The sequence below is a fragment of the Adiantum capillus-veneris genome, chromosome 20 (assembly GCF_014529385.1).
Source record: "Adiantum capillus-veneris isolate H3 chromosome 20, ASM1452938v2, whole genome shotgun sequence".
Lineage (NCBI taxonomy): Eukaryota > Viridiplantae > Streptophyta > Polypodiopsida > Polypodiales > Pteridaceae > Adiantum > Adiantum capillus-veneris.
The window spans coordinates 44667019-44680312 of NC_140950.1; the positions used below are offsets into that span (position 1 = coordinate 44667019).

Here is a 13294-nt window from a genome sequence, read left to right on the forward strand (position 1 = left end):
GAGAGAGAGAGAGAGAGAGAGAGAGAGAGAGAGAAGAAAATATATAGTGGAGGGTGAAATAGAGTGTACAGAGATGTAAGAGAATGACAACAGAGAATCTTCAAATGCCCCATCTAAACAAAACAGGCAACCATGTATCAATGCAATGACAAAATCTGAGTATACCATAACATCAAAAAAATTATGACAAAATAACTAGCAGAGCACCAGACCCTGTGTAGGGATCGATTGGTCCACCCATCCATATCCACTCTACTACGGATAAAGAGAATTTCACTTCGCCGAGAGCGACCTCCAACCTACTTAATCTAAACATAAGTTGAGGCCGCTTTGCCTCCCTGCATGAACCCGAGCTCTGAAAGGATCCCAAGCACCAGTAGGTGGTAGGGTATCAACACCAACCATACCATTTTAAGTGCCATGCCTCTTCAATGGCCAACATCGGGTGTTTAGGTAAATCCAAGGCAAAATCCTCGACGCCTTAGCCGTGCAGGTCAGTCAACCCCCGATGCACTAGCCGTGTAGATGAGCCTTACAAAAAGAAGAAGACCTAGGCAAAACCCCCAATCCAGAAAATCCCTAGGTCAATGACCCTTTAGTCTAAGGCTAAGCGATGTAAGTGATCCTGGTCTTGTAGCAACGCTTCCATGAGAAACATAACACGTGAGTCCAATCACAATACACTACAAGAGGTTGTGTGCTCTTGTGACGCTGTTAGCGACGGAAATACACTGGGTTTTTATAACCCCCGGCGTCGCTAAAACCGTCGCTACGAGAGCGTCGCTATATGAATCGCTATAAGCGTCGCTATGAGCGTCTCTATATAGCGACGCTCATAGCGACGGTTATAGCGACGCCCGAGAGATTTTTTTTTTGGTGACAGGGCATTGAATGCCCTGCCACCCATCAACCATATTGTACTTGATTCACTTTTTAAAAAAAGTGCAAGGGTAGATAATAGACCCAAAATAGTCACCCACAAGACGCATTGTTTGCAAAATTGACAATTGTACACATCATAGGCAAAATGAATTGATTGGCAAATGTAATAATGACAATTGTACAACATCATAGGCATAAAGAATTGATTGGCAAAAGGAACTGCGGTGACAAATGTAATAATATACATGGTTCAAAAAGACGTATAAAATCCGTCTCATGATACATAAGCTATGAGAAACCCTAAACTAATGCTATCTAGCTACGGCTAAACTGACGTCGTCTAGTCAGACGTCTCATCGCGTCCAAGCGGCGTATCTGTCGGATTCTGCAAAAAAAGACAATAAGACAGCTTTCAGTAAGTATAAACATATAACGACATTTATAAAACAATACAAAAAATAGAAAAGAGTAAACCCTAATACTAACCATGCCGCCGCGAGACTGAGAATGTCCATCAGGGCATTTAAGCCCTTCCTACCTGCGTACTCCCGCTCGTACGGTGTGGGATCACGTCCTGTCATCGACCACTGTCAAAACATACAAAGATTTCATTATGTTAGAATTAAAAAACTCATAAACCCTAAACTATCGAACATAAAGAGCAATGCGAAAACACTTACAAAATCGGCCTCAAATGATGCCCATCCACCGCTCCCCAAGTGGTGCGAGCTCCCTGCCTCTACTCGCGCTCTGGCTGCATCCTTTTGTTGCTTCCACTTATCGGGATTCTCGCGCGCTGCTTTCTTCGCATTCTTCCAATCTTCTTTGGCCAGCCAATCTGGCCTGTTCCACCCATTCTTGATTGTTTTTTGCACTTCGGAACGCTTGTGTTTGCAGTATTCGCGCATTCGAATCTTCATCAGGTCTTCATTGAAGCGTTGATCCCGTGTTGGAACGGGAAACTCATCATGAAGTATGCTGATGACTCTGTTTTTTAAATCACTTGGTACTTCACTCCATTTGTTTAGTATGTAGTGTCAAAACAGCTGAGAGCAAAGACCACGCATGCGCGAGATCACCTTCTTGCCGTTGTCAGGAGTTTTTTGGAGCAAGGGATTTCGCATATGTACATACCCATGCATGGTGCATCAAATAAAGTATTGCCCATTTTCCAGAGCCAGGTGGTTACGAGGGGCCCACATGTGTACAGGTAGGACACCATGTACATAGTGCATCGATTTTCATCGTTACTAGTACCATTGTGTTTTTCTACAATAAGGAGGAGTTGGTAGCACGTAAAACTTCTCGAGGAAGCTATCCGCGGGCCGACGACATGAGGTCAGCAGGTGCGTCAGATGGCATCTAGTGGCGTCAGGAGGGCGAACGAGGTCAATATTTGCACACGGATGAGGACGGACACAACGTGGGTGTCTGCTTGTGAGAATTATACAGAAAGGTCATCATGAGGACCTTTTTTTGGGGCCACTTCACGTGGTGGCGAGGTGCATTATTGGAAAAAAGCTGAGTGCCAGGTGTGCGGATGATGCAAAAAGGTGACAACTATGCACTGCGAGGTCAGTTTTTGGCCTGTTCGGGGTCCGTTTGAGGTCATCTAAAAGGCCAAGGGTGCCCAACTAATAAAGCTAAGTGTGGGAATTGAAAAAACTGAGAGAAGACCAGAAAAAACGTGGAGAAGAGAGGAGGAACAGCCGCAGGTGTGTTTTTTTGGGTTTTTGAAGCCTGTTTTGGCCGTAAACTGCTCATTCGAGGTCGGATTTGAGCACTTTGACATTGTAGACTGGGGTTTTGGGCCGTTCCGGACGCGATGGCGCTGTCCATTTTGCCAAATTCCTCACTCTTTTCCTGCTGTTTTTCTATGTAAGTTTCTCCTATGAGCAAAGTTTCTGCTCCAGTTTGTGATTATATCTGGCTTATTTTACCCATACTGTGTGAGCTATTTGCCCCATTGGTGTTGGCCCAAGCTCAATTGTATCTAAACATCATAAATTCTCCCCTTTGGAATTGAGTTTTTTGGGTGTGTGTGTGTGTGTGTGTGTATCTCTCTGTGTGGAGTGGGTAAACGGATCGTCTCTCTCCTCTCACTCCATAGGTGTGTTCCCTGTCTCGGCCAAGTGTGTTGTGTAAGCCGAGTGGTGCCCCATAGTGTGTGTGTGTATCTTCCCAAGAGTGTGTGTCGGGTCATTATAGAGGCGCTGTGTGTGTTTTCATCCCGCTCACATTCTTTTGGTGCCCCCACTGAGGATCTTCTTCGAGTACCTTGTGCTTCGAGCTTCGAGCTTCGAGCTTCGGGATTACAGGTTGCAGGTTGCAGATTACGGGTTACAGGTTACAGGGACAGGTAGAGGTACAGGTGATTCACACAGGTACAGGTAGCTGGAGTACAGTGATATACTAGCAGTGATGTCACTTGCAGTTGTTGTGGGAATGCATCACTTGGCGCCTATTTGAGCGCATTGTCTGCTGGATTGTACGTTACTTGTGGAAACTGCCATTGTACGCATTTGTGGAGCCATACTTGGTTGTATTTGGCAGTCCCAGCCATTTCTAAGACTTGGTTTGGAAGATAGTCATTTCTGAGACTTGACTATATGCGATTTGCATTAGCCTTCGTGTGAGGGTCGATAGCGTGAGGTTTTTATTGAGCTGGGGGATTCTCAAATGTGGAGATCCTTTCGGTGATACAGGTAGCTGGAGCACACTTTTTGCGAACTCGCCATAGGCTATGTACTAGTGAGTCCTACTTGATGCTCGGGTTCTATTGTTGACAGTTTATGCATACATAGACAGTCTATATTTTGGGTTCCTACTGCTCTACTTCTGGGGAAACTCTGTCAAAATTTTCCCAAGTTATGATGGCTGGTTTTTTGGTCTTTTGAGCCATTTATGCTGTTATGCTGCTGAAATTCTGACAAAATCAGAGAATAAGTCAGGTTTGCTTTCTTGGGAGCTTCATGGTTGGCTTTAATGGATGATCAAAATGGCCCTCAATTCACTCCTTTTCATTTAACTCAGAGAATCCAGATTAATGTTCATGTGTCCAGGAAGATTTTTTTCCAACAGCGCATAGTCTTTTTGTTTGGGCCAAGAAGATTGAGAGAGATCCTGGAATGTCCTTTGCCTGTTGTAATTCCGATGATCAACTATGAAAACTCATTTGATGTGCATGTGTTTGTTCTCATCTAAAGATGAGCTCCATTGAAGTTTCTGGGGATTGGGTAGTGAAAAGTTTTGGGTTCTTGCACGTGTGTTTCAAGGGGTTCTCTAGCCATGGCTTTCTCTTATCCGGAGTTTCATGGAAGAAGTGATGAAGATGTGGAGGACTTTCTGGAAAAGATGGAGGTTGCCTGCATTAGCAACCAGATTCATGAACCGGCGCAAATGTTACGTCTTCTCCAAATTTGTTTGAAGAGTGATGCACGAGCTTGGTCCAAAGTATTTGAAGAGGAGTTGCGTATGGCTGATCCACCTATAAGATTGAGTTGGGACAATCTAAGGCATGGATTGGAAGTGGAGTTTGTGAAGATAGAAGATCCTGACAAAGTGTGGCAAGAAGTACAAGGTTTGGTGCAGAAGGAAGGTGAGCCAGTAGATGCGTACATACGTAAGTTTTCATTGGCATGGGAGCGAATGTGCAAGGCCTTAGCACCACAGGTACCCCCGACTGACATGATGAAGAAGGACAGGTTCTTGGATGGTCTTTGGGAGAATATACGTTGGAGAGTGGAGCTAAAGAAGCCTAGGACATATGAGGATGCACTAGAGGTAGCAAGGAACAAAGAGTGGAAGCTGAGGAAAATGAGCCAGTTAGGGGTGGAGTCTTTGCCAATGAGGTCTGAATTTTAGCCTATGGACTCTTTACAAGGTCGTATTTCAGGGGTTCATCATGAACCAGTGGTTCCTGTTACTACTCAGGTTATGCCAGCAGTGGTCACTACAGCAGTGCAAGATGATGGCCTAAGGCAAGACATGAGTCAAGTGGTTGATGTGATGAAGAATCTCAGCCTAAACATGCTAGGTCAAGTGGGAAATAATCGAGGTCGAGAGAGGTTTGCAAATCAGCCAGGAGGTGAAGAAAGGCCTAGGAATGGTGTTGGACAAAGTAATAGTAGGTTTTGGAGGCAGAAGCCTACGTGTTACAATTGTGGAGAGTTGGGTCACATCAGCCCCCAATGTGATAAGCCACCAAGGATGGGGGGAGACATGTATCCATTGCCAAGACAGGTGTTAACTAGGTCAAATGATTATGGCATCGAAATTAAGGGAGATGAAGGAACCAGTGGACTGACCCAGGAGGAAAAGGGAAAGACAAAAGTGCTAAGTGTAGTCACCTTGGAGAAGGCATCAAAGCTAGAGGATACATTAGTGATGCCTATTGGGAAGAGGACCACAGAGGAAAAGGAAGGAAGAAGTGCCCCAGGTCCTAGTAAGAAGAAAGGAAAGAGCCATGAAGGCGAGGATGTCAAGGCCAAGAGGAAAAGGAGAGCTCGTCGAAAGTTTCATGTTTCAGATTTTCCACTAGGGGATGGGCAATTAAGCTATGACTTGAGGGAGGATCTGACGAGCAGGAAGGCAGATGTTACTTTTGGGCAGCTTATAGAGATGGTGCCTAAGCTAAAGCGACAGTGGAAGAAGATGGTTAACCCAATGGAGAAAGAGCCAGAGAGAGGTTCAGTAAAGGTGTTGGCAATGGATGAGCTACCAGACATTTGTCCAATAGTAGATGTGTGGCATAAAAGGAAAAATTTGGGACAAGGTTATGTGGATGGCGGAGCCCAAATATGCGTCATAACACACTCATGCGTTGAGAAGATGGGTCTCACAGTGGCTGGGGTGTCAGGTTTTCGGATCAGATTGGCAAACCATCAAAAAGTAAAATGCTTAGGTGTTGTAAAGAGCTTAGAAGTGGAGGCATATGAAGCAAAGACAGTGGTTGATTTTCATGTGATTCCAGCAGGGTTGGGAGCATATCCTATTATACTGGGCAGACCATGGTTACGTGCAGTGGGAGCTGTTCAGGATTGGCGACATGGTACGATTAGCCTCTATGGAAAGACAGGTACCAAGAAGCTTTATAATATGGACACAAGGAAACGATTAGAGGAGCTTTATGAAGATGAGGATGAGTCTAGTGATGAAGACTCTTCCACGGTGACAGATGAGGACAGTGATAGCACTACCAGTAGTGATGAGGATGCTGATGTTGCATTTCTTTTGATGGACAAAGAAATCCAGGAGATTGGTTTAATTGCATTTGCGAATGAGGTTGAAGATGAAAGTGAAGGGCCTTATGAAGTGATTGAAGGGCTGATGCAAACCAAGGTTGAGTTGTCAAAGAAGCAGGAATTAATGATGCAAATGATTAGTGGAGACCTCTCAGCTATGGAGAAGGATATATATTTGCATATGCTGGCTAGTTTTCCTGATTTGTTCATTACTTCATATGAAGAGATCAGAGGGTTCAAGGGTGAAGAGATGCATATAGAGCTGAAAGAAGGTGCTAAGCCAGTGCGGCAAAGGCTAAGAAGGATGGGTCAAGAGCAAATGGAAGCCTTGCAGGTAGAGGTGGACAAGTTATTGAAGGCAGGGTTCATAGTTCCAGTGGAGACCACAGAATGGGTGAGTCCAGTTGTAGTCACTCCAAAGAAGGATGGGAAGTGGAGAATTTGTGTGGATTTTAAACCCTTAAACGCAGCCACTAAGAAGAACCCATATCCTCTTCCATTCATCGATCAGATCTTGGATTCAGTGGCAGGTTATGAGAGGTACAGTGTGTGTGATGGTTTTTCAGGCTATTTTCAATTAAAGATTGCTCTTAAAGACCGCACAAAGACAACTTTCATTACGCCATGGGGCTGCTATTGCTACACAGTGTTGCCGTTTGGATTGTCAAATGGACCATCTTTCTATCAAGAGAGAGCGAATTGGGTGTTGGAACCATTCATCGGTAGTTGTGTTAAAGCTTTTATGGATGACTTCTGTGTTTATAGCAGTAGGGTTGAACACCATGAGAAGCTACAGATGGTATTGGCTCGATATGATGAATGTGGAGGACAACTAAATCCAAAGAAATGTCATCTAGCACAGCCAAGGGTGAAGTTATTGGGCCACATGGTGTCAGAAAATGGCATTGAGGGTGATCCAGACAAGGTTAAGTCTATTATTCTTCTTCCATCACCTACGAGTACGAAGCAATTGGCAACCTTTATACACAAAGTGAAGTACATGGCAAGGTTTATTCCATTATCTTCTCAGATTCTTTATCCATTACAACAAGTGGCAAAGCATGATCCATTGCAATGGGATGACAAGTGTGAAGAAGTCTTTCAAGAGGTGAAAGAGGTGTTAGGGGGTTTGTCAGCCATGCAGGCTCCTGATTGGGAGAAAGTTTTTTATGTAAATCCATCAGTAGGGGATGATGCCATTGGAGCCATGCTATTGCAAAAGGGGAAGGGCAGCCATTATATGAGGCCAGTGTATTGTGCAAGCCGAGTGAAGTTGGTAGCGGAGAGAAAGTTATCGGAAGTAGAGCTAGTGATGGCCAGTGTAATATTTTCTTGTCGACGATTTTGTCATTACTTGCTACCACGGCCTTTTGTTTTCTTGACGAGTTATGCCTTTTTGCCACAGTTAATTAATGGTATTAACATGTCAAATGTGGTGAAGAAATGGGTAATTGAGCTGCAAGAGTTTGAGTTCTCTTTTCTAGTGGAAGATAGTACAAGGGCTACCCTAGCTGATTTGTTGACCTACAAGGAGAATCCCCTTATTGTTAAGGAAGAGATGGTGAGAAAGGTAGTTGAAGAAGTGCCATAGATCAGCAATGCACATGTGTTGTTCTTTGATGGTTCATACAGAAAGAGCCATGATGCAGCTTCAGGGGGTATAGCACTTTATGATCCAGAGGGGAAGCTAGTATGCAAGAGAGGGTTCAAATTGGATGCGCATAGTAACAATGAGGCTGAATATGCTACATTGGAAGCCGGATTACACATTTGTTTGAAGCATGGGGTTCGAAGGTTGAGCATAAAAGGTGATGCCTTGTTAGTGGTGAATCAAGTGCTGGGTGTGTGGAAAAGCAAGAACACCTCATTGAAGGAAATGTGCTTCAGAATTAAAGGCCTGTTAAAAAAGTTCGAAGCATGGAGCATCAGACACATTGAATGTGCCCTAAATGGAGAGGCACATGAAGCAGCTCAAGGCATGATTGGGGAGCTATTTGTGCTGAGGACCACTTTACCTCTTTATCATGGCCGGGAAAGTTTGGCTCAAGAAGAGGAGTTTTTGCTAACAGGAATCATTCCAAAGGAGATTCAAAAGTCTAAGAAGTATGGCTTTGTGCGTAGAGCATACAGGTACAAATTGATTGGTGATGTCTTATACATGAAAGGGGCTGATCTCGTGTTGAGACGTGTACCTTGGCGGGAGGAGCTTTACAGAGTGTTGGAAGAGAATCATGAAGGCGCATGTGGTGGCCATTTTTCTCTAAAGATCACCTTGCATAAGATTTTGCAAGAGGGGTATGTATGGCCTAGTTTGCACAAGGATGTTCACCATTGGTGTAGGTCTTGCAATAGGTGTCAAGCATTTGGGAAGAGAGTGTTGAAGCCAGAGCTACGAAAAACCATTATGGCATTTGATGTGTTTGAAAAGTGGGGGATTGATGCAATAGGCCCATTACCTATCACAAGCAGGGGCAAAAGCTATATTTTGACGGCAGTGGACTATCTTTCTAGATGGGTAGAGGCTATAGCAGTAAAACAGATCACTGCAAAGGATGTGGCAAAATTTGTGTATGATGAAATATGTTGCAAGTTTGGGGTGCCATTAGAGCTACTTTTAGATAAGGGGCCAGGATTTAGAGCTAAACTGCTAGACTTCTTATGCACAAAGATGAAGATTAAGCACCAGCATACCACTCCTTATTACCCACAGTGTAATGGCTTGAATGAAAGATTCAATGGTGAGTTGGTACAAATTCTTTCTAAAGTGACAGAGCACCAAGGAAAGAATTGGGATTTGGAATTGCTTAGTGCATTATGGGCTTACCGTACTTCGGTGAAGACTGGTACAGGGTTTACTCCATTTCATTTGGTGTATGGAAAGGAAGCACTATTGCCTGTGGAGGTAGAGTTGCCTGCGGTCAAGATGCTAGAGAAGTTGCTTGGGCCGCCTAGTGATGCATTCAAAGAGAGGCTCTTGCAGTTACAAGAGGTCCAGTTGCATAGGATGAGCGCATTGGAGCATTATGGGCAGATGCAGGATAAGGCTTTGACAAAGATAAATGAAAAGGTCAAAAGTAAGGGTATCAAGAAACATGACTTGGTTTTGCGCTACAACAGTAAGCTGGACAACACCTTCCAAAAGAAGTTTCAAATTAAGTGGGAAGGCCCTTTCAAGGTAGTAGAGTGTTTTCCAAATGGCACATATCAGCTGGCTAACCTGGATGGTGTTCTACATAAGTCAAGGGTAAATGGATTGCGTCTTAAATTGTATCATGCTAGATTGATGATGGTGGAGCAAGATGAGTTGTCGGTGGAGCAAGAAATGTTGGTGAAGGATGAGGAGACTTGTGATGCGGCGAGTCTCATATCTCTCTTTGCTGCTGCTGATCATGAATGATCTAGCAGGCTAGGGGATGGGCAAATTATGTCAGGAGTTTTTTGGAGCAAGGGATTGCGCATATGTACATACCCATGCATGGTGCATCAAATAAAGTATTGCCCATTTTCCAGAGCCAGGTGGTTACGTGGGGCCCACATGTGTACAGGTAGGACACCATGTACATAGTGCATCGATTTTCATCGTTACTAGTACCATTGTGTTTTTCTACAATAAGGAGGAGTTGGTAGCGCGTAAAACTTCTCGAGGAAGCTATCCGCGGGCCGACGACGTGAGGTCAGCAGGTGCGTCAGATGGCATCTAGTGGCGTCAGGAGGGCGAACGAGGTCAATATTTGCACACGGATGAGGACGGACACAACGTGGGTGTTTGCTTGTGAGAATTATGCAGAAAGGTCATCATGAGGACCTTTTTTTGGGGACACTTCACGTGGTGGCGAGGTGCATTATTGGAAAAAAGTTGAGTGCCAGGTGTGCGGATGATGCAAAAAGGTGACAACTATGCACTGCGAGGTCAGTTTTTGGCCTGTTCGGGGTCCGTTTGAGGTCATCTAAAAGGCCAAGGGTGCCCAACTAATAAAGCTAAGTGTGGGAACTGAAAAAACTGAGAGAAGACCAGAAAAAACGTGGAGAAGAGAGGAGGAACAGCCGCAGGTGTGTTTTTTTGGGTTTTTGGAGCCTGTTTTGGCCGTAAACTGCTCATCCGAGGTCGGATTTGAGCACTTTGACATTGTAGACTAGGGTTTTGGGCCGTTCCGGACGCGATGGCGCTGTCCATTTTGCCAAATTCCTCACTCTTTTCCTGCTGTTTTTTAGTGTAAGTTTCTCCTATGAGCAAAGTTTCTGCTCCAGTTTGTGATTATATCTGGCTTATTTTACCCATACTGTGTGAGCTATTTGCCCCATTGGTGTTGGCCCAAGCTCAATTGTATCTAAACATCATAAATTCTCCCCTTTGGAATTGATTTTTTTGGGTGTGTGTGTGTGTGTGTGTGTGTGTGTATCTCTCTGTGTGGAGTGGGTAAACTGATCGTCTCTCTCCTCTCACTCCATAGGTGTGTTCCCTGTCTCGGCCAGGTGTGTTGTGTAAGCCGAGTGGTGCCCCATAGTGTGTGTGTGTGTATCTTCCCAAGAGTGTGTGTCGGGTCGTTATAGAGATGTTGTGTGTGTTTTCATCCCGCTCACACCGTCATCATCCATGATGATGCCGCCGTTGAAGTCGACGGAGTAAGACAAGCCCTCTGGCCAGTGACGTGTGAACCTGGGTGTCCCGGTAGGGGTCTCTAGCGGCGTGTCGATGGGGGTACGGACGTCAGGTGTCTCCACCGGCGTCTGGGCCCCGAAGCGAGGACTGTCGAGTGGGGTGGCTCCTGGCGGAGTAGGTAGAGGTGTGTAGCTGCTAGGAACAGTCAGCCGTGCTAAACCTGGCGTAGATGGCGATGCTGTGGCTGGTGTGGGGGTGGGCAAAGAAGGGGAGGGTAAAGAGCCTCGTTGAACACGAGGCGGTGTGGAGGCATCGGTGGCGGAATCCCCACAACAACCGCCACCGCCACCACTAGAGCGCCGGTGTCTAGACGAGTGTGAAGCTCGTCTCGTCGACGCCGAATCTTCGGAGCGCGCCGAATGCTCCGAAAGAGAGGGAGATGCGGATGGAGTAGGAATGGGCGATGATGCGCCAAAGCTATGACGCTCCACGTACCACTGTCTCTGCTGCGGTGACAAAGAAGAAAGAAACTCCTCATCATCCATACCTGCATTAAACACATGAATATTTAAACTTAATATTGAATGAATAGAGTAGACAATGACGCAAAGACCATTAAATACAATGACGTAATGACGCATATAAATACAATGATGCAATGAATTGAGTGATAGAAGAGGCAAGTCGAAAACTCAGAATTTTCAATCAAAAGATGTGAGCGCGAGTAGAAAAGAGCGTTATACACCATGGAAGGTACTTAGAGAGCCAGAGCTTTTACAACACGGAGCAAAATTGTTCAAATACAATATTTGTGGCTTTAAGAGATCTCTCTCTCATCCTCGCATAACTCAGCATAACTTCCTATATCTATATAGAGCTCTCCGTTTAAACACATATCCTCTGTTTCATTTTGTAGCTCCTCTGCATGCACCCCATATAGAGTAGTAGCATCTTGATGCTCGTCTGGCACCACCCCAGCGGCTTCTGATTGAGCATCTTCTCTGATCTCCTCCATTGATGCCGTTGTGATTGGCACATGGTAGCCTTCATACGTCCTTGCACTACAAGGGGCTACCTCTATGACGTACCACCAGTTTGATGTAGACTTTGTAGGATGAAATATTACCTGCCAGAGCCACATAACTTACATGAGAGCTTTCAAGCACATAACTTGTAAAAGGGGGATGTTAACTATTTACATACTTACTTGTTCACAATGCTCGGGTAGTAGGAAAGTGTCTCTTAGGTCAGTCCATTTCTTAGTAGAATCCACCTCAAGAAAACCAGACTCTCCTCTACGCACAGTAGCGTTGCGACCCTCCATGATTATCTTGAACCATTGCACGTCGAACAAGTCGACAAAAAATCCTCTGTAATCGATCCTCAAAATCTCTTGCAGCGTGCCGAAGTAAGTGAGTTCCGCCACCACAGGATCTGCATCAGAGGAACGTCGTCGACTAGACTGTTCAAATTTTGCCATGATTCCACAATCTTGAGTAAAACGCTTTTTGTCGATTCGTTCCACCCTAAAATGTCGACCTTTACACCATGCTGCTGTGTATGACTTATACTACAACGAACAAAGATTATGAGTGGCCGTTCAAACGTTTATAAATAAAGTCACTTGCTAGTCGTACATTGCAAACTTACCTTGGTCGCGCAACCCCAAGAGTACTCCCACTCTTCCTCAGTCACTTCGTCACCACATTGTTGTGCGCTTTTCAATTGGTTGTGCAACCATCTTAAGCTCATGAAGGTTGGTAGGCTCTCCAGAACCGTCGGATAGTGCATCGGTGGTCGTCTTCCCCGTCTCCACTCGATTCGTGCCCTTTGTCGCTCTTGCTTTGCATCCTCATATTGTGAAATCCACTTTTGCATCATTGGATTGTGAAGCATGCAAAATCGGTTGATTTTAGCCTCTAGATCTTCCGTCATCTTCTTCTCAACACCGAGATTGCACATGACAATCCCAGATATGCGCTCATCATCTATGTTTCGCCATAGCGTGTCCCGGGCTTTATCAAATCCGTCTAGCCACTCTCCAATGTACACTAGGGACTCTGATACCAACCAACCTTCTGCCATGCTACCCTCCGGACGTGCCTTTTGACGCACATATCCCTTGAGCGTTTTCATGAAACGTTCTAAGAAGAACATCCATCTGGAATGAACTATGCCAGCTATTTCCACCTCATCAACTATGTGAACAAGAAGATGCACCTGAATGGTTACCATGGTAGTAGGAAAATGTTTCTCAAACATGCACACAAGCTCCGCAGCATTTAGTTTGGCGAATGGTATGGATTCTACGTTGATCTCCTTTTGTGAGATCCATTGCACCAGCTTTGCAAGTTTGTAGATTGTGTTACGGATGTCGAGAGACAAACATCCCTCAATGACAACCGGTAAAATAAACTGTAAAGTATGTGCAGCAATGATATTAAAGTCCACATTTTATGCAATGATATTAAAGTCCACTATGAACGTACCTGACACATTTTATGCCAATCGTGTGACTTCAAACCGGTAAGCTTTCCTTCTTTAGTAAAACACGTTCGGAGCGAGTGCA

General features: G+C 44.9%; 1 protein-coding gene across 1 annotated transcript in view; it reads right to left on the bottom strand.

Moving 5' to 3' along the window:
- Nucleotides 1-1205: 1205 nt before the first annotated feature.
- Nucleotides 1206-13294, bottom strand: part of LOC147432446 (uncharacterized) — a 116241-nt gene continuing 104152 nt past the window's right edge. Inside the window, exon 3 of the mRNA XM_086491936.1 lies at nt 1206-1267. Coding sequence (XP_086348062.1) covers nt 1223-1267 — 45 coding nt within the window. The 3' untranslated portion in view covers nt 1206-1222. The remainder of the gene's footprint in view (nt 1268-13294) is intronic.